At 38.6% G+C, this 19741-nt stretch overlaps 10 protein-coding genes and 1 non-coding gene across 11 annotated transcripts; 5 read left to right on the plus strand and 6 right to left on the minus strand.

Moving 5' to 3' along the window:
• Positions 1–694: 694 nt before the first annotated feature.
• OSH2 (oxysterol-binding protein related protein OSH2) lies at positions 695–4543 on the minus strand (the record flags this gene model as incomplete). The annotated part of the gene is made up of 1 exon (XM_033909349.1): positions 695–4543. One exon carries the CDS (start codon positions 4541–4543, stop codon positions 695–697), a length of 3849 nt encoding a protein of 1282 aa, XP_033765240.1.
• A 1378-nt stretch (positions 4544–5921) lies between these two features.
• ERP3 (Erp3p) lies at positions 5922–6599 on the minus strand (the record flags this gene model as incomplete). Its single annotated transcript, XM_033909350.1, has 1 exon — positions 5922–6599. One exon carries the CDS (start codon positions 6597–6599, stop codon positions 5922–5924), a length of 678 nt encoding a protein of 225 aa, XP_033765241.1.
• Positions 6600–7300: 701 nt separating this feature from the next.
• CDC7 (serine/threonine protein kinase CDC7) lies at positions 7301–8824 on the plus strand (the record flags this gene model as incomplete). The annotated part of the gene is made up of 1 exon (XM_033909351.1): positions 7301–8824. One exon carries the CDS (start codon positions 7301–7303, stop codon positions 8822–8824), a length of 1524 nt encoding a protein of 507 aa, XP_033765242.1.
• Positions 8825–9086: 262 nt separating this feature from the next.
• TSC13 (trans-2-enoyl-CoA reductase (NADPH) TSC13) lies at positions 9087–10019 on the minus strand (the record flags this gene model as incomplete). Its single annotated transcript, XM_033909352.1, has 1 exon — positions 9087–10019. The coding sequence occupies one exon, from the start codon at positions 10017–10019 to the stop codon at positions 9087–9089; it is 933 nt and encodes a 310-aa protein (XP_033765243.1).
• Positions 10020–10453: 434 nt separating this feature from the next.
• NOP1 (rRNA methyltransferase NOP1) lies at positions 10454–11446 on the plus strand (the record flags this gene model as incomplete). Its single annotated transcript, XM_033909353.1, has 1 exon — positions 10454–11446. The coding sequence occupies one exon, from the start codon at positions 10454–10456 to the stop codon at positions 11444–11446; it is 993 nt and encodes a 330-aa protein (XP_033765244.1).
• Positions 11447–12176: 730 nt separating this feature from the next.
• On the plus strand, positions 12177–14024 carry SLX5 (SUMO-targeted ubiquitin ligase complex subunit SLX5; the record flags this gene model as incomplete). The annotated part of the gene is made up of 1 exon (XM_033909354.1): positions 12177–14024. The coding sequence occupies one exon, from the start codon at positions 12177–12179 to the stop codon at positions 14022–14024; it is 1848 nt and encodes a 615-aa protein (XP_033765245.1).
• A 179-nt stretch (positions 14025–14203) lies between these two features.
• Positions 14204–14616, minus strand: SPAR_D02130 (uncharacterized protein; the record flags this gene model as incomplete). Its single annotated transcript, XM_033909355.1, has 2 exons — positions 14204–14485; positions 14572–14616. The coding sequence occupies 2 exons, from the start codon at positions 14614–14616 to the stop codon at positions 14204–14206; spliced, it is 327 nt and encodes a 108-aa protein (XP_033765246.1).
• Positions 14617–15426: 810 nt separating this feature from the next.
• Positions 15427–16122, plus strand: GRX6 (glutathione-disulfide reductase GRX6; the record flags this gene model as incomplete). The annotated part of the gene is made up of 1 exon (XM_033909356.1): positions 15427–16122. One exon carries the CDS (start codon positions 15427–15429, stop codon positions 16120–16122), a length of 696 nt encoding a protein of 231 aa, XP_033765247.1.
• A 430-nt stretch (positions 16123–16552) lies between these two features.
• On the plus strand, positions 16553–17050 carry APC11 (anaphase promoting complex subunit 11; the record flags this gene model as incomplete). Its single annotated transcript, XM_033909357.1, has 1 exon — positions 16553–17050. The coding sequence occupies one exon, from the start codon at positions 16553–16555 to the stop codon at positions 17048–17050; it is 498 nt and encodes a 165-aa protein (XP_033765248.1).
• A 282-nt stretch (positions 17051–17332) lies between these two features.
• On the minus strand, positions 17333–17405 carry SPAR_Dtrna4T. The gene has a single exon. It is a non-coding gene; the product is annotated as a tRNA-Thr (tRNA).
• A 1750-nt stretch (positions 17406–19155) lies between these two features.
• On the minus strand, positions 19156–19413 carry SPAR_D02160 (uncharacterized protein; the record flags this gene model as incomplete). The annotated part of the gene is made up of 1 exon (XM_033909358.1): positions 19156–19413. The coding sequence occupies one exon, from the start codon at positions 19411–19413 to the stop codon at positions 19156–19158; it is 258 nt and encodes an 85-aa protein (XP_033765249.1).
• Positions 19414–19741: the final 328 nt, after the last annotated feature.

Below are 19741 nucleotides of genomic sequence, written 5' to 3' on the forward strand. Positions count from 1 at the left end.
ATTCCCCAAATTAGGCTTCGAACTATTCTTTCCTTATATAGAATCGCTCTCCTCAACAAATTTCGCCGAAACGGAATTTTCTAGAACCATCATTGTAAACGGCCATTAGTAATAGTGATCACGTGCTTTTCCGCGGAAAAGTTCTTACAAGCTGGCACGCTTTTCTTTTGTGATCCACGGAGCTTATGACTACGCCAACGAACAGGAATGAAGAGGCGATAAAGAAGAAGTATTCTTACTACAGGTAATTGATTTGTCTATAAGCAATCCGTAATTGGATTTTTCAACGAGTGATGTTGAACACGTTAGTAACAGTTGTTTTTCAGCCTCCTCTGTGCCGTTCCTTTGGGTGGAATTACACCGTGGCCGATGATGGCATTGTGTAGCACTTTAGCGTCGTAATAAATAAGGGCTCTGACAACAGCCCAACATTTTTTATTCTTGCTCGCTTGCTGTTTGCTTTGTAATTGATCATGTGGTTTTCGAAAAATATTGGACCTTTCATCGTGATGCTCAAAAAGATAATCTAACCAATACAGTAGGCAAACTGAAGGAAATATCTATTGTTAAGTAAACATAATACATAAGCCAAAGAAACAAATGTGCGGTAGAATACAATACAATTCGGTACAATAAAATACATTTAAATACATACAAGAACTAAGAAAAGGGGGTCTAAGTAAAAGAAAGCGCGCTAAAAGATGTCACCGCAATCTTTCAAATCATGATCTCTTCTTTTAACCCAGTATTTGCCCGTATATCTCCAATATTTAGCCTTTGTGATAGGATGTGTATCCCTGACAAACCATTGAGGATGATATTCAATGTTGTTTTCCTCCCTCTTTCTGCGTGCTGCTCTTTGCTTTTCTTCAACCCTGAATTTCTCATCTCCTGCTTCGTCATAACGCCCGTCTTCCATTGCTCTTTGATCTGGTCTCAAACGTGTATCTGTAGGGGGTAACCATGGCAATAGGTGTGGTTGTGGAGCATTCAGCGTAATAGCAAAAGGCGTTAAATTGAATGGCTCCTCAGGACGGTCGTTCGCCTTCCATATTAAAAACTTCGTTCCATCATCCGTAGGTCCGTTCCCAGCTGATGCAGCGGTTCTGGTTTTCTCCAACGAAAGATCGCCATCCTTCACTACTTTCTTGGCAAAAACAGCTTCATTCCAGTGCCCTCCAAGAATCCACACCTTCTGTTTCTTCTTGTTATAGACTTCACCTGTGATTTCATATGCTCCTGATGACCTCCATCCCCTTGCTTTGAAATACAGTTTGCAGTAATCACCGGTTGTGTGATTGATAACGTTCACTTCACCGTGGTTATCAACTTGTGGGTTACCAATAAGTATACCTATAACAGTATTATTGGGCTTCTTCCAAGTATACAGTTCCTCTTTTTCATTGTCATTTGGACGCAACTTGATGTGCCATAAACCCAAATGCTTAACATTGAAAGATCTGCCATTAAATTTAGTATCAACAAATGATTCACCCCAAAAATCCCATCTTGGCGATTCAGTCCATGTTGCAGAGATAGGAGGGTGATGTGAAACTTGCTCAGTGAAAAATCGGTACTGTTTGTCTGGACGAGAATACTCAAATGTTTCACCCAACAACGGGTTGAAAGGTTTTGCAACTCTTTTTGTAGTAGATGCATATGAAGATGCCGTGAAGGCCGCGACATATAGAGTTCTCAAAGATGAATCTTCAAACATCGCAGCCTGGTCTAATAGTTCTGAATACTCCAAATCCTCTGCCACTCTTTGTAGAAGGGATGTAGGTTCATTGAAAGTAACGGGTAATGTCATTCTTGTCATATCTTTGCCCACCATCGATTTCAAAACAGCCCAAAGACTAATTTTCGGCCTATCGTCCTTATCCATGGATAGCCTTTTTCTAATACCGTCTTCATAACCAAGATAAGATCCCTCTTTGAGCAAATATTCTTCTTTTCTCTTTTGTACCGTTGTAACTGCAACTATATTCTTTCCGCCGACAACTGAGGATGCTATCTCTTTCGTTTTCTCCTTCACTTGGCTTTCTCCGTCTTCCGCTTTGAAGTCCTTCGATGGTTGCTCAGTTTTTGGTTCCTCTTCTGTAGCTAGATTGTTTGGTCCTTCAAAATTTTGACTTGTTTTCTCAACCTCTGGTTCCTTTTTAGCTTCTTTATCCCGGACATACCGACTTTCGTTATCCGCTTCACTTGGAACTGGAGGGGGAGCATGCTTGGGAGCTGCGGCCATCGAAACTTCAGGATGTGTCTCCGTCAATTCAGTTACCTCATTAACTAATTCCGCGGCATCATAAAACTCTTCAGCATCAGATGCTTCATCTTCTTCCTTTGTAGCGCTGATGAATTTCGCGATTTGACCGAGAGTACTTGCCGTTGTATCTGATTCCTGTTCGTCATTTTCCAACGCTTCCTTCTTACCAACAGAGGCTTGTGATTCCAACAGTTTCTTGTGTAGTATTTTTTTCAGACCTCTTCTTTCTTTATCAATGGATGCTAGACGTTCAGTTTTGTTCGACAACTCGATTTCTAGCTCCTTGACTGATTGCACCCAAACGTTGTTAACATCCCCTTGTTTCGAAACCATGTCTACCAATCTTTTGTCTCTTTTATAAGTCAGATCCTTTAATTTACCAAATACGGTTGATGTGTTGATGAGACTTCCCTTTATTGTAAGCCAAACTTCAGGACTTGGCTCCTCTTGATCAATTAGTTCAATCAAAGAACTCAATTCTATACTGATCGCTTGCTCATACATATCAAGTTTCTCCTTATATGGCCCATACTGTGCTTTGATGTATTCTTCATCACGATCAAAATTTATTCCAAGGTCTTCCTCATCATCATCTGAATTTGCTTCGTCACCTTCGAAATTAGCAATAAAGTTATTATCACTCAAGGAAGCAGTAGATCCTGTTGTTGTATTAGACTGGCTCATATTCGCACTGTTAGGAACCTTATCTATAGGACTAGCCACACCTGAGCCACTTTGGACACTCCGGTTACTTTTCAAAGTATTGCTACTGCGAACTCTTTGTAGGGCGGAACCTGCGTGTACTCCTACAGGCGTTTTGCTACCATCCAACCGGTTTTCAATCATTTTACTAACAAAGCGCTTGCCTGATTCAGTCAAATTATCATTCAGTTGAATTTCGCTAGATACAACGGATAGGTTGTTGCTTGGTCTTCGATAAAGACTCACAGACGAGGGCTGAATAACCTCTTTATGCAAAGCATGCTGATAGTATTGCGAAGCTTCTGGAAGAGAGCCTTGAGTTTTGGAATGCGATATCAGGGCTGGAGATTTGCTCTTCATAGCCAATGATGGTGGTACTGCCCTTTTTTTGTTTAATATCTCCTTGTCTTTGGCGAATCTAATAGCGCTTTGTATGGCATTGACCCACCTAGTTGTTTCAATGGGATGATTGCCCTTTAAACGCCATCTTGTAGTGCCCGTAAGGCCACCCAGCAACTCAAAATTCAGTTTTTCTGAAGAATCGATGTGTAAACGACATGTCGAAACTTTCAAGGTACTACGAGGTCTATCAGTATGCGATTGGTCTTTGTAATATGATAGATTACCATCTTCACTTAAAACGAACCAACGTAACTTGTACCCGTGGGCAAAATTTGTCCATTTCTTTAAAAACCCCTTATACGTAGGAGGCATACTCGGTGCAACATTTTCATGGACAATAGCTTGTTCTTTCAAATTCTTTTCAAGTAAATTCTTCAATTTAATTTCCGGTGTAATGTTGTTGGACGGTTTAGTGGGCAGTTTTATACTCTTGACCAAGTCCAATGGCGACCGTCCTTTTCCATCTTTAACTGTTGCTTCTGCACCATGCTTCAGCAACCACTGGCACATTTCAATGTCTTTTTTTTGTGAATATTCATACAGCAATGTCGTTCCGGTTTCAGGATCTATGCCGTTAATATCTAATAAATTTAAATTTCTTGGACTTTTCCAAATCATGTCCAATTTCGAAAAGTCTCTTTTATTCATGGCGGCTCTCAATGAATGAACTGTTTCCAAAAAATAGTCATCTCTTTTCAATTGAATCATTTGCGCCACATTCAGATCTTTGCACATATCCAAAGGTTGCTGATGAGCCTTATTCTTGATACAATCATTGATGGACTTCTGGCTAAGTAGGAAACTGATCACATCCGAACGAGATTGAGCAGCAGCTAGATGCAATGGTGTATTGCCATTTTCATCCTGATAGTTCAAGTCTAGATGGATATCATCATCGCTTTTACTTGAACTCTTCCCCTCATCTACTTGGTCCACCCAATGGGCAACAATTTCCTTGATAAGAAGGATAGGGGCTACCTGGACAGCATAGTGTAGAATTAAATTAAGAACTTGTTGCACAGATGGGTCATCTTTGGGCTGAAATTGATTATCCACGAGCGCCTTTAAATGTTTGAAGTCTCCCTGGCCCAAAACTTCCAGCAACTTCACTTTGAGTAGAGGTTTGCTCATTTGGTTGAGACCTTCGGCAGTGGACAAGTCTTCCCTAGACATATCGTAAAGTTTTCAGTTGATGAGTCTATGATTATGCTTATTAATGAAATATGCTAGGTTAGGATTAAAAAGTTTCTTCGGGATGGTTGGCTGATTTATTCACTTATGTAAGATTAAGCAACTTTGGTAAAAAGATTATATATGGTGAAAAAGAAAAGAATATGTTGCACTTCAAAACCAAAAATAAAGCCAAACTACGAAGAATTTCGTGTCGCCTTTCCTTTTCCCTGTTGCTTTGCTTCTTCTCCCTTGGTTGAAACGATCCAATTTAAGAGTTAGAGTAAATACGATTTCCACGTCGTTCCTCCTTCTCGCCCCAAAGGGGGTAGGGAAGAGAAGGAAGGAGCGTTTGTTAGGACGGTTCCGCAGGAGCGAAAAAGACCCTGAGGCTTTGCCAAGGATAGGAAAGAGTACTTCAGAGAAAAGGTGAGTTGCAAGTAAGGTTCGTATGTAGTTGAAAAAGAGTGTCAACATCTGGAACTTACTATTAATATTACAGATCGTTATTTGTTGCCCAAAAGTGACATATCATTTTTATTTCTTTGTCTGTGTATTGCGATATAATTGGGTTTACTATATATGGGCTTATAATATAATCAATGTGTACAGCGCTGCTGATACTTGTTATTGGAAAGAGCGAACAAGAGTCGAACCCAAGTTTGGGTAGAGCCATGGGATGACCTACTTCAAACGAGTCTTGGCAAGTGGGTGTAGCTTCTATAGTAGGACTTTAGTGAGAGAAGAAAGAAGATTTTCTTTAGATATTTCTGAGGCGTATTTTAGCAAGTTTTTATGTAAATTTCCCATAGCTTTCAATGCGTTGGGATACCATAGTCGATCTTATATTCGCATTCTGTACAACGAATCGACTCTCTGCAGAAATTTTCACCATGTATTGTTAGTGGGGAAGTAGGAATTTTCTTTTTAAAGCGGAACTATCTTGCCTGGAACCCTTCAGAGTCGTAGTTGTATCGTTGTATTCTGTAGCCCTTTTGTCTATAGTTTCATACACTTAAGAGGTAGCTTAACAGTCCAAGAGGAATGTTGATATACTGGCGCGTGTGATGACTGTAAGTAAAATTAAACTCATAGAGATTGAAAAGCGCCCGGTCTCGATAACTAGGAAAGTTATTCTTACAATGATTATTTTGTACGTTTCTCGAAGGGGAAAAAAATGCTACACTCTAGAATATAGGTTCCTTCGAAAACCGTGACATGTGTTTATTAGAAAGTGATTCCACCTTTGTCATTACACAAGATTTAACACGAACCAAAAGGCTATTTATGTACACTGGCATGTCATTACTTTTTTTTCTTTCCCTACCTGACGTGAAAAACATATATTTCCAGGCAGAATGCAGGAGTAATATACATCTATTTACACATTATGCTTTCTTGATTCTCTGAAAATAAACTCCAATATGGCGATTTGAGCGCAGCTCATTCCGATAATTAATAAGATACCGTAAATGGAAAACATTACAATTCTATGCTCTGTTGAACAAACGGTGTAATGATTTCTGGTATTCCTGTTCTTATAGTACTGTATGTTACGTTCCAAAACGTGAAGTTGCCTTTCTATGGTGTCTATTGAATTTTCCAGACTATCTTGTAAAGGGTCGGTTTTAGAGTCTCTCAGATTTCTCTGGGCCTTTCTCGCCTTGCGTCTTTCATTTCGAACATCATCTTGACGCTCACAAGTGTACTTGAAGTCCAGATCTACAATCTTATCATGTGCTTTACCACCGTAAAAGCAGATAGCGTATTCTCCCTTATGTTGGCCTACAAATGACCATTCACCTTGACGCTCACCGAATCTCTCGATTATTGGTTTGGTTTTGTCATCTGGAGCAAAAATTTCGTAATTAACATCAAAGTCGTTACTCTCTCCCTGTTGCACTGCAAAATAATATGAGATCGTACAGTCAATGTCCGGAGTTAGCGTATATAAGCACTCCTTTTGACCTTTGTTCAGCTCAAATGTTAACGGTGATGCTTCAGCAAAAAACTGTGCTAAAAAAAACAAGCGGAAGAAAAGCAAACATAAATTATACATAATGTAGGAGTTCTTTAACTAGTTCGCAACGTCTCTCAAGTATGGTAACCATTAAGAGCCCTTCCAGTTCCCGTCAAGATGTTGTCGCCCCAACTTCTTTCACTGACAGAGGGATTATGAAGAACGCGTTCTGCTAGAAAGAGCGAAAAATTCAAGACGCGTTGATCTCAGCTTTGTTGACATGACCATGTTTGTGAAGGAAGGTGAAGACTAGATAGTACGTGGAAAGCTACACAATCCTGCTGATGCGTTCGTGCACGTTATTAACCAACAATGGTCTTTGTTTAGACTTCTATATAGATATGTTGTTTTTAGCTTAAGAATTAATGTGCTACCCGTGTCTCGAAGACAAATATATACCTAAGAAGGCAATATTTGTGTAGACAAGATTTCATAGGGCGAAGTCACTTCCCGTTTAGCTGGTTCAACCTTTTGAGCCTACATAAATCTTGAACATTTGCCCCCGGTCAGCTTGAGAATTGTGTCTTCTTTGCCCTGGGGCGTCTTCTTGAACGGCATCAATTTAGTGAGTAGAAGAATACTTCACATTTCCGCCTAAAAGCAATACGAGAACCACTAACGAAAAAAAACCGCTCAGCAGGTATAGCGGGAAGCAACAAACTGCGTTGAACTTTCAATAACTGCTGTGCTATTACCTACTTTTACTAAGAAAGACTCAGTTTTAACGTAGACCAATCATAATGACAAGCAAGATAAAAAAGATCGATGATATACCTCCAGAAATTAGAGAAGAGATGATGCAGCTTTACCATGATCTACCGGGTATAGAGCGTGAGTATAAGCTCATAGATAAGATCGGTGAGGGAACATTTTCATCGGTGTATAAAGCCAAAGATATCACTGGGAAAATAACAAAAAAATTTGCATCCCATTTCTGGAATTATGGTTCGAACTATGTTGCTTTGAAGAAAATATACGTAACTTCGTCACCACAAAGAATTTATAATGAGCTCAATCTGCTATACATTATGACGGGCTCTTCAAGAGTGGCCCCCCTATGTGATGCGAAAAGGGTGCGAGACCAGGTCATTGCTGTTTTACCGTACTATCCTCACGAGGAATTCAGAACTTTTTACAGAGATCTACCAATCAAGGGCATCAAGAAATACATTTGGGAGCTGCTAAGAGCATTGAAATTTGTTCATTCGAAAGGAATTATTCACAGAGATATCAAGCCAACAAACTTCTTATTCAATTTGGAATTGGGGCGCGGTGTGCTTGTTGATTTTGGCTTAGCTGAAGCTCAAATGGATTATAAAAGCATGATATCTAGTCAGAATGATTACGATAACTATGCAAATACAAATCACGATGGCGGATATTCAATGAGGAATCACGAACAATTTTGTCCATGCATTATGCGCAATGAATATTCTACAAACTCGCATAACCAAACACCTCCCATGGTCACCATACAAAATGGCAAGGTCGTTCACTTAAACAATGTGAATGGGGTGGATCTAACAAAAGGTTATCCTAAAAATGAAACGCGTAGAATCAAAAGGGCGAATAGAGCAGGGACCCGTGGGTTTCGAGCACCAGAAGTGTTAATGAAATGTGGGGCTCAAACTACGAAGATTGATATATGGTCCGTTGGTGTTATTCTTTTGAGTCTTTTGGGCAGAAGGTTCCCAATGTTCCAAAGTTTAGATGATGCGGATTCCTTGCTAGAGTTATGTACTATTTTTGGTTGGAAAGAATTACGAAAATGCGCAGCGTTGCATGGTTTGGGTTTCGAAGCTAGTGGGCTAATTTGGGATAAACCAAATGGATACCCAAATGGATTGAAGGAATTTGTTTATGATCTGCTCAATAAGGAATGTACGATAGGCACGTTCCCCGAGTATAGCGTTGCTTTTGAAACATTTGGATTTCTTCAACAAGAATTACATGATAGACTGTCCATTGAGCCTCAATTACCTGACCCTAAGACCAATATGGATGCTGTTGATGCTTATGAGTTGAAGAAATATCAAGAAGAGATTTGGTCAGACCATTATTGGTGCTTCCAGGTTTTGGAACAATGCTTCGAAATGGATCCTCAAAAGCGCAGTTCAGCGGAAGATCTCCTGAAAACCCCGTTTTTCAATGAATTGAATGAGAATACATATCTACTTGATGGCGAAAGTACCGACGAAGATGACGTTGTCAGCTCAAGTGAGGCAGATTTGCTCGATAAAGATGTCCTTTTAATATCTGAATAGCAAAGCAATAAATTACCGCTAATCCGAATAACGCCTTTCTTTGGAAAGGAAATTTTGGTACTTACATACTTGCATAATGAAAAATTTAAATAAAGTGTCATAAAGTGAAATAGTTAGCATAATCTATAGTGTGTGCTTAAGGAAATGTCGAAAATCAAAAGCAGAGGTGCAGACGATGCCCAAAAAATAGTGGTATTACGCTATTCCTTGGAAGTTAATATTGCTCTTTACCTTGTATTTGGTTACATTGGGAACAAAAGGATCAAAATACAAATGGAATCAAGAATGCTCTTCTAGTATGATACTTTTTGTTCTTCTTTTGGGCCCATGCATACATTTGAACTGTGGAAACAGTCAAAAATAAAACGGCGAATAAGTTGAACTTAAACACGAAAGTAAACCAAATCCAAGACCAAACTTCAAAAGTATAGTTGGGAGCAACAAAAAGATTGAAAATCCCTTGATTCAATGGGACACGGACCTTAGCGTTACCATGCTTCTTTTGATAGTCACCCCATAGGCGCAATTTAATGTGACAATAAAAGTTCCATAATTCTGAAAGCACGAAAAGACCAATTAATGTACTTAAGTCATCCAATTTCAGATATGAATAGTATTTGAACAACTTAGCATTCCCAAACGGGAAGCCGTAGCCAAAGTAACCAAATGAAATGAGACCACTTAAAACCCAGTAATGGAAACAATTTTTGAACAGGTTGAAAATTGGCATAGTAGCTAAAGAGAATTGGTGAACAAATAAAGTTTCAAATAGTCTCTTACCATAATGTCCTAGAATTAAAAAATATGCAACCTTGTTTAAAAATGGATTATATTCGGAACTAGAACTATGCCATTTATCAACGACTGTGGGAATTGTAGATAGATAATAAAAAAGGGAGTGAACCAAAACTGGACCCAAGTACTCACAAAAGAAGACTAATCTCCATGAGATTTGGGGGCCCAAATCTTTGATAAAGAATTCCATTGAGTCATCAGCCTCTTCTCGGAAAAACGATTCAGAAATAACTGGAACTTGTTTAGTTTCCTTCTTGTAGGTTAATCTTATCCTATACTTGCTGATATTTCTATTGTTTGTAGAGATTTGTTTCAAGACATCATCTAAAGTAGGTTTTTTGGACAAGTCAATTTCAGTGTCCCTTAACGCTTTAGAGCGGCTCTTTATGGTAACAGGCATTATCAATAGAATTCGGAATTTGTACCTCCTTTAAAGCAGCTCAATTCGTCTTTAAATAGCTAGACCACATATAACCTTCCTATCCTCCATTCTCTAAAATTCACTCTCTTCAAGTCCCTTTTAATGATTCCTTGACTTTTCGCGTACGAAACGATGTTTGCATTATATTTTTCGTTTTTTTTTTTCAAATTTTTTTCTTTTTCTTGAAAAATTTTTCAAATTGGAAAGCTCATCTCTCTTGGATGTATAATACTTCCTTCTTCTAACTCTCAAAAAGTTTTATATAGCCAACAAGTTTTCCTTACATTGGTATAATACTGTTATATAAAGTTATTCTTCGAGAAACTATTAGGTTATCATCTACTCGATATATCTAAGTTGCCCATTACTTACAATAACTTCGATAAAATTAACTTAAATCAACTAAAACAGTAATGTCATTCAGACCAGGTAGCAGAGGAGGTTCCCGTGGAGGTTCCAGAGGTGGCTTCGGCGGTAGAGGCGGTTCCCGTGGTGGTGCTCGCGGTGGTTCTAGAGGTGGTTTCGGTGGTAGAGGCGGTGCTCGTGGTGGTTCCAGAGGTGGCTTCGGTGGTAGAGGCGGTTCTCGTGGTGGTGCCCGTGGTGGTGCCAGAGGTGGCTTCGGTGGTAGAGGCGGTTCTCGTGGTGGTGCTGCCGGTGGTGCCCGTGGTGGTGCCAAGGTTGTTATCGAACCACATAGACATGCTGGTGTTTACATTGCCAGAGGTAAAGAAGATTTGTTAGTTACCAAGAACATGGCCCCAGGTGAATCAGTTTATGGTGAAAAGAGAATCTCTGTTGAAGAGCCATCCAAGGAAGATGGTGTCCCACCAACCAAGGTCGAATATCGTGTTTGGAACCCTTTCAGATCTAAGTTGGCTGCCGGTATTATGGGTGGTCTAGATGAATTATTTATTGCCCCAGGTAAGAAAGTTCTATATCTAGGTGCTGCTTCCGGTACTTCTGTTTCTCATGTTTCAGATGTTGTTGGCCCAGAAGGTGTTGTCTACGCCGTTGAATTTTCTCACAGACCAGGCAGAGAATTGATTTCTATGGCCAAGAAGAGACCTAATATCATTCCAATTATTGAAGATGCTAGACACCCACAAAAATACAGAATGTTGATTGGTATGGTTGACTGTGTCTTCGCAGATGTCGCCCAACCTGATCAAGCTCGTATTATTGCATTGAACTCTCATATGTTTTTGAAAGACCAGGGTGGTGTTGTTATCTCTATCAAGGCTAACTGTATTGACTCTACTGTGGACGCAGAAACTGTTTTTGCTAGAGAAGTTCAAAAGTTACGTGAAGAACGTATTAAGCCATTAGAACAGTTGACTTTGGAGCCATACGAAAGAGACCATTGTATCGTCGTTGGTAGATACATGAGAAGTGGTTTGAAGAAATAAGTTGAATAAAGGAAATTAGTCAAAAGTTTCTGGTAGCTTATTCAATTATTAGCAGAATTATTGTTTCGTTTACATATATTTCCCCATTCAGTTTCACTTCCTATTTGAAATTTTTGTAACCCTCGACTTTGTAAAATAGATATTACTAAATTCTTTTAGAGAACAAAAGTATTGTACGTATTCCGCCATATAAAAAAATGAATATATACGGTGACTTTTTTTAGTCACTAATTATTAAGAGCAAGCGAGTAGAGAAATCATTATAATACTCTCTAGTTTTCAAAAGCTGGGAGCTATACCGGCGAGTTGTTCTAAGTCTCGACACCGTTTGATGAACAGAAGTCATTAATTCCGGTAATGGTACATCAAATTCCTCTCGTCATCTTTTGACTAGATCTAAAAAATAATTTAATAGAATCTTATGTTATGTTTAAAGGCTCGCTTCCTTATCTGTCACTATTACGTATATATATGCCTCCGTTATTTTTTTTGCTTTGGCCATAAGAAACATCATTTTATACGTAAGGTCGCAATATTTACTACTTAACATGGATGAGAGGCAATGTACGACCAAAAGGACGATTTATCCATTAAGAGTAGCGTATGCTGCATTAGTTTGTAATAGCCAAGTTGGAAATTTTCACTAGCAGCTTCCGTCTAGGAATATACTCTTAAGAAGATTTCAGTTTAAAAATTATTGTTTGGATCGCGGAGCTTCTCTAACAGTACAATGCATGGTGATACTAATGGTCGAACAAAGAGCAATGATAACCCAGCAGGAAACAGTCCAAATGAGACAGTTATACTAATAGATAGTGATAAGGAAGAAGACGCTTCTCTTCGTGAGGCTAACCTTCCTGTCAGGTTGTATCCAGACAGAAGGGTAGGGAGACAACGTGATGCTCTGAATAGGTTTGTCAGATCAGATTCAAGGAACAGGAATTCTCAAAGAACTCATACAACGGCAAGCTCTGAGAGCTTCGATCCTCAAGCCAGTAACGATGATTTAACTATAATACGAGAAGTTGGGCGGTTTTTTGGAGACGATGGGCCTATCGATCCTTCTGCGCATTACGTGGATCTTGATCAAGAGCCAGGTTCTGAATTGCTAGAGACCCCAAGAACAATACAAGTAGATAACACAAATGGATATCTAAATGATAATGACAACGATGATGGACTGACAATAGTTGAAGAGAGAACAACACGGCCCAGAGTAACCCTGAACCTGCCAGGTGGAGAAAGGCTTGAGGTAACTGCAACGACAACAGACATACCAATACGAAGGTCATTTGAGTTCCAAGAAGATCTAGCCGCATCACGCAGGCAGTTACTGAGAAGGAGTGCTACAAGAGCTCGTAATTTATTTGTGGACCGGTCTGATGAAAATGATGAAGATTGGACAGAGGATACCCATAACTTACCAGAAGCTATTCAAAGTGCCCGTAGGGAGAGCCGTATGCGAATGAGTCGCAGGATTGCAGAAAGACAACGTAGGGTACAACAGCAGAGGACGTCTAGTGACGAAAATATGAGTACATCTATCAGCTTACAATCAATAAGGGAACGTATTCAATCATATACTCCAGATATTCGTAGTGCATTTCATCGTGCAGAGTCATTGCATGAATTCAGGTCTATCTTACAAAATGTTGCTCCAATTACTTTGCAAGAATGCGAGGAGGAACTAATGGCACTATTCACTGAGTTCAGAAATCAACTGCTGCAGAATTGGGCAATCGATAGGGTGAGAAATACTCAGGAAGAGGCCTTGAGACTTCACCGAGAAGCTTTGGAAAGACAAGAAAGAACGACTGGAAGAGTTTTCCACCGTGGCGCATTCCGTGAATCAATCACAAACTATCTTAACTTTAATGGAGAGGACGGTTTCTTAAGTCGTTTATGGAGTGGCTCAGTATTGAGTGATGCTGACGAGGAGCGACACACTCAAAATATCATTGATATGATTCAAGAAAGAGAAGAACGAGAGCGGGATGTGGTCATGAAGAATTTAATGAACAAGACCAGAGCCCAACAGGAAGAATTTGAAGCTAAGGCAGCCAGCCTGCCTGAAAATTATAGTGCGTCATTTGATACTACGCCAAAAATGAAATTAGATATCGCGAAAAATGGCAAAGAAGAAACCATCATTGTAACAGACGACGATTTAGCAAAAACACTCGAGGATATTCCAGTTTGCTGCTTATGTGGTGCAGAATTGGGTGTCGGAATACCGGATGATTTTACTGGAATCAGTCAAAAGGACCGTGGCATTTCATTTGAAGGATTAGTGTCGAAATACAAATTTCACTGCCCCTACCAGACCCTTGCGAGACCTTCGGTTCTTGACAGAGATTTATCAAAGCGAACGTTTATTGCATCCTGTGGTCATGCATATTGTGGTAGGTGTTTCGCTAGGATTGACAATGCAAAAAAGAAATCCAAGATGCCTAAAAAGAAATTAGCTCAACTAAAGGGTTCAGCTCATCCTGATAATTATGGTCCTAAATTATGTCCCGCAAATTCTTGTAAGAAGCTGATTCGTTCAAGAGGTAGGCTAAAGGAGGTGTACTTTTAGCATGCGGTTTAATTTTTATAAGGGCGTTTTCGGATTATTATTATTATATATTATCTACTTGCATGAACACTTTAATCACGCTCATTTACTTGAGATTGAAAGATCAAACGTGCAATTATGCTTTGTTCTATATAGTGGATTAATGTGAGAGGATTTGCTCCCAAAAAGGTGGACATACTCTAAAACAACATATCCAAAGTACAGCATAAACACAACCCTGCTAAACAGCCCGTTAAACAGTCCTGATTTCCAGAACTAGCCGGCTGTTGTTGGACATAAACGGGCTGTTGTGGGTGTTGTTGGTAATATTGGGGCTGCTGTTGTTGATAGTATTGAGGCTGTTGTTGATAATACTGCTGTTGCTGCTGCTGGGGTGGATAATAGTTCTGTTGGCTTTGCGCTGGAGCGTAACCCCTAGACCCCGTCTCATATTCTGGTGGTGGAGCGGTAGGACGAGAATACTGAATCAAACGTGATGTAATGATAATGCAAGGGCTCGTTAGTAAGATGTGTTTCTTTTAAGCCGAGAATTTCAGAATTAACGTACGCTTTGTTTGGATCCTGAGTTTCCGTAATAATCTTGAGCTGACATGAGATGTGTGTTTACTTAGTTTATGGGTTTTTGCATGCGTTTGTCCATAATATCCTTTTCAGATTGCGTAAGTACTTTGTTTATATTTCAATATTTCACGATGCCGCCGATAACATCGTTTCTTACGAACGGTTTGAGCCATTTACCAAGAAATATTGCACTAGCGGTGGAAGCTTCGAGAACCCACCGTGGCCATTCAAGGCTAATTTTTCTATGTAATAGGCTGAGTTAGACATTTTCCCTTACCACTCTGTAAGGTTTTATGTGCTGCTTTAGCAGATTTTTTTTTTAGTCAGTTAATTCTTAGAAACAGTAATATGCCTCTTACGATATATTCAGTGGCGTAGCCCATCCGCGTTTGATTCGATTAGAAGAACGTCATCCAAATGCAGCATGAATGAAAATGGTAAACCTGTAAGGATGTTCTAAACAACTTCTGCTATGGATTAGTCGTTGTTGCATTTCTATCGCAACATCCTTTTCTCCCTTTTAGGCCTGATGATAACTCCCCCCCTCAAGACTCGCTCTTAATTAGTGGCTAAGCCGTTGGTTTGAGTACGGTGCTTGAGGTCGAAGGCTTTATAGATCCCAAATACTACGCCTTGAAATATTGGATTGCATTGGCAGTTATAGATCCGGAACGCGTTATGCGCGTTCTGGGGCGCCGAGGCGGAGCGTTCACGAAACTGCAAACAAATTATACTAGGAACGATCATTACTTTCTCTCTAAATGAACTTCTAAGCAAATTACTGCAAGGTAGGAAATATTAAGACCTAAGCACTTGGCTGTCCAATAAAAATATATTTACTATGATACCCTCCAACAAGAGAAATGCTAGAATTTTAAGCATTACGATGCTGCTATTGTTGTTAGTGTTTTTTGTAGCGCAAAATGCGAACTTCTTGACGGTAGAGACAAAAGGGGAAACTTCTAAAATATTTAGTTCTAATATGAACAATATTGCTGTAGGATCTTCTAGGGAATATGCTGCTATGCCGACTTCTACCATGAATAAGGGGAGTTCTGAAGTGGATGAAGAAATTAATGAAATAAAACAGAAGGTGGGACTCCAGCAGCCCATAGCATCGGTTGATGATAGTTTGTCAGCCATCAAAAGCGATAAAGGTTCAGGAATACCCAAAGCTTTTATTGTCCAAAAAGAATACTCTCTCATACTAGACTTGTCTCCAGTTATAATATTCAGTAAAAGCACGTGCTCATATAGTAAGGGCATGAAGGAACTGCTTGAGAATGAGTATCAATTCATCCCAAACTACTATATCATAGAGCTCGACAAACATGGACATGGGGAAGAGCTGCAAGAATATATCAAGTTGATGACCGGTAGAGGAACTGTTCCAAACCTTTTGATTAATGGAATATCAAGAGGAGGCAATGAAGAAATCAAAAAACTGCACACTCAAGGAAAACTTCTAGAATCATTACAAGTGTGGAGTGATGGTAAATTCTCTGTTGAGCAACGTGAAAAGCCTTCCAATAATTGAAAATGTTACAAAAAGGAAAACGAAACAAAAAAAAAAAAAAGTGGGTCATAAAATACGCTATATTCAGGAAGGCGTAGTTTCCCTGGCAAAGACATTCTGGAGTCGGGCTAAAGCAAGTTGTCATTAAGGAAGGCGTTTTATGCCCGGGACAACTCTCAAAAAGACTATTGTAAGAAAAAGAACATGCTAAATGCCTTTATATACACATATATAACTTTATGGTTTCAATATTTACAACAACATCTGTCTTTTGCTGTTCTATACACTTTACGTAGACGAGTTTTGATATAAAGGGTAAACTTGCGATGTACGCATCCGAGATGACTTTTGTGCCTTTTCGTGCCCATATGATAAAAAATGATTCTTCTTAAAAAATATACAATAGTATAAAGAGCTTAACAGGAGAAGCGGCAGTGAAGACTATAAGAGTATGAAAGTCAAAATAAACGAAGTTCACAGTGTGTTTGCTTGGTCATGGCACATCCCTAGCACATCAGATGAGAACGCAACTAATAAGAACCTAAATGACAATGATGAAGATGAAGATGTCTGTGGTATATGTCGCGCCAGTTATAACGGTACCTGTCCAAGCTGTAAATTTCCAGGCGATCAATGTCCTTTAGTAATTGGAGTATGTCATCATAATTTTCATGATCATTGCATATATCGATGGCTTGACACACCAACCTCAAAAGGACTGTGTCCGATGTGTAGGCAAACTTTCCAGCTACAGAAGGGCCTAGCAATCAATGACGCACATGTTCAAAAGTTTGTTGAAATAGTTTCAAGAAGAAGAGAAGAAATGATAGAAGAGGGCGTAGCAGAGGAGTTTGTGGATTTTGATGAACCAATGCGGCAAAATACAGATAACGCAATCGATAGACAGCAAGTTGATACCATTTTGGATGAAGACTTCTTGTTACGATAAGAGAAAAAGCTTATAAACAGCAATTAGCTATATTCTTATGTGATGCTCTTCTTGTGAAAGCTATTGACATTCTGTATATTTAAATGAAAATATAATACTGATTTTTTTTTAACTTGTTGCAGATAAAGATGAATGGTCTGAAATGGTCTTTCTTCTAATCGTCGAACACATGCACTGGAGCCGTAACTGAAGTCAACCCCAGTAGATGAAAAGAAATAACGATGAATTACTCGTGCTAATGATGACAACAGTATTATAGCATATATTAAATATAAAAATATATGCTTCCAATCGGATTTGAACCGATGATCTCCACATTACTAGTGTGGCGCCTTACCAACTTGGCCATAGAAGCTTCTAATCCGTGATGACTGTCATGTAGCGAACCTACTTAACGAAATATTAAAGTAACTTCTGATCTAAATTTAAACATATTCTTCTATTTCTATGTTTCTGTTGGAATGAAATTCTAATATAATACTAAATAGATGATATTAGAATTGCTATGTATAAAAGTATGAGTTGTCACAATGGACTTTGTGTAAATTACTGGTATTATGATCATATTCGGAATATTCAATATGCCCAATCACTATCTATTTTACGTTCCTAACTTATATAATATAACTGATCTCCTTTTAGTCTTAATTAATGTTACTACCTAAAACCTTGTTATCAATATAACAATTCTAGTAAAAATATCCAGTTACCAAAAACTGAGTATAATTTATCAACTAGCAGCCAGTCATCGTTCTACCACTGCAGATTTGTTATTTGTCTCTCAGGCGTACTGTTTCACTTCTCAAAGACTCTTTTTCACAAATCACGGTTTCGTTGGTAATTTTTCTGGCTCCTATATTTCATAAAAAAAGTGGAGTATTATGGCACTTCCGAAATTATAACGACTTCTTGGGTTTATACCAATACGATGTGAACTTCCTCCAAAGACGATCTCAAACATTACCAAAAGGTAATCTGAGAAGGCATGGTTATTTAATGTGGGAAAGACTAGCACGCTTGCTGATGTGTAATTGCCCACTGAATTTTCTGGTAAAAACTTATGCTTTAATCAACGGCTTCTGCGAATGCTATTGAAGATCGCCAGCTAATTGAGGATTGCTTCATTCAACGGAAAACGTCGCAGTACCTGGCGGCGGTGTGTCACGTCAGTATCACCTTGACAAGAAAAAAAAGGATGAACGGGTATATTAATATTACGGAATGGCACCTGCAGCCATCTTCAAAAGTTAAAATAGCATGAAATCAATTGTGAAGAATTGGGAAGTTGTAAAAAAACACAAATCAGAAGATAATCAATAACTATACTATAACTAAGATTCTTGTGAATAATTTGATGATTGTTGGGATTCCATTGTTGATAAAGACTATAATATTAGGTATACGGAACATACTAGAAGTTGTTCTCGAGAATATAAGAATCCACAAAAGGGAATCGATACTTTTACATAATAATATTACTCTATCTTCCTTCCTTTTATACTTTGTCAATTCACTATGCTATTACATTATCAATCCTTGCGTCTCAGCTTCCACTAAATTTGATGATTGTTTCTCAATATTTTGTCATCTTCTTACACCGCATGTAGCAAGTACAGGTGCGCTTAAACTAATTGTGGTTGTTTCAAATACGGTTTTGATTATTGTATATAATATACATCAGGTCGTCTTTCTTCAACATATAAATGAAACGATATTTTCATGCTGTATTTTATTATATCTTTGAGCAGGTTTTTTTTTATAAACAATCTTTTAACAATTACGTATGGGAGGTGAATAATAGTGTACAGAAAATGTAAAAGCTTAGCGCAATCATCATTCTTTTCCGAATTATCATATATTACAATAGGCAATCAGGTGGAGAAAAGAAATTTAGCGTTTCTTTACCTGCTGAGAACGTACTCAATGGTGGAAAGCTTTTAATAAAAGAAATAAGCGCCGAAGGCTGTAAATTTTTTCTATTCAAAATTACAAATGTGACAGTATAGATGGACGTTACTAAATTTACATCTAGTGAACTGCGGTCGAAGATATTAACAGTGTCGCAGTATTTATTATGTGTACCTTTCGTATATACACATATGGCATTACAAATCATCTAAAACACTATATAACTCGGGGATTAAATCATCTTGGAAGAGCGAATCTAGTTCAGGATCGCCTGTAGTAAAGTTCGAGGATAAGGTTATTGTATTAAGCAGTAGTCCTAATGACTCGATGTTACTGTCCAAAATTTGTTCGATTTCTTTTCCTGATTTATCATCGTCCTCTTCAATAGGTAGACAGTAATATTTACCAAAATACGGAAAAATTAGGAGGATCTGAAAGATTATGGGAATGGACATCAAGAGTGCTTCAGGTGTTTTTCTTGGGCAATGAAAGTATCAAGAACAATTTGATTTTGTTAATGAGATATCGATCACCATTGTATACTATAGATTTTGTGTTACTTTTCTAACGAACGGCGCCGGAACCCCGTCGGCTTTTCTTTTTTAGTCTGCTCGATCCATTGTTTATGTCCACACCCTTAGCCGCCAAAGAACTATTCTTAAAGGAAGCATTAGTAGCGTTGCAACTTTGAAAAAGAAAGAAATGGTACTGTGTGCATGTTGTCCATTTCTTATATTCTTTGTTTTATGTGGTGGTGATTGCAGGAATTTGCTGAAAATTGTT

Source organism: Saccharomyces paradoxus, chromosome IV (assembly GCF_002079055.1).
Source record: "Saccharomyces paradoxus chromosome IV, complete sequence".
Classification (NCBI taxonomy): Eukaryota; Fungi; Ascomycota; class Saccharomycetes; order Saccharomycetales; family Saccharomycetaceae; genus Saccharomyces; species Saccharomyces paradoxus.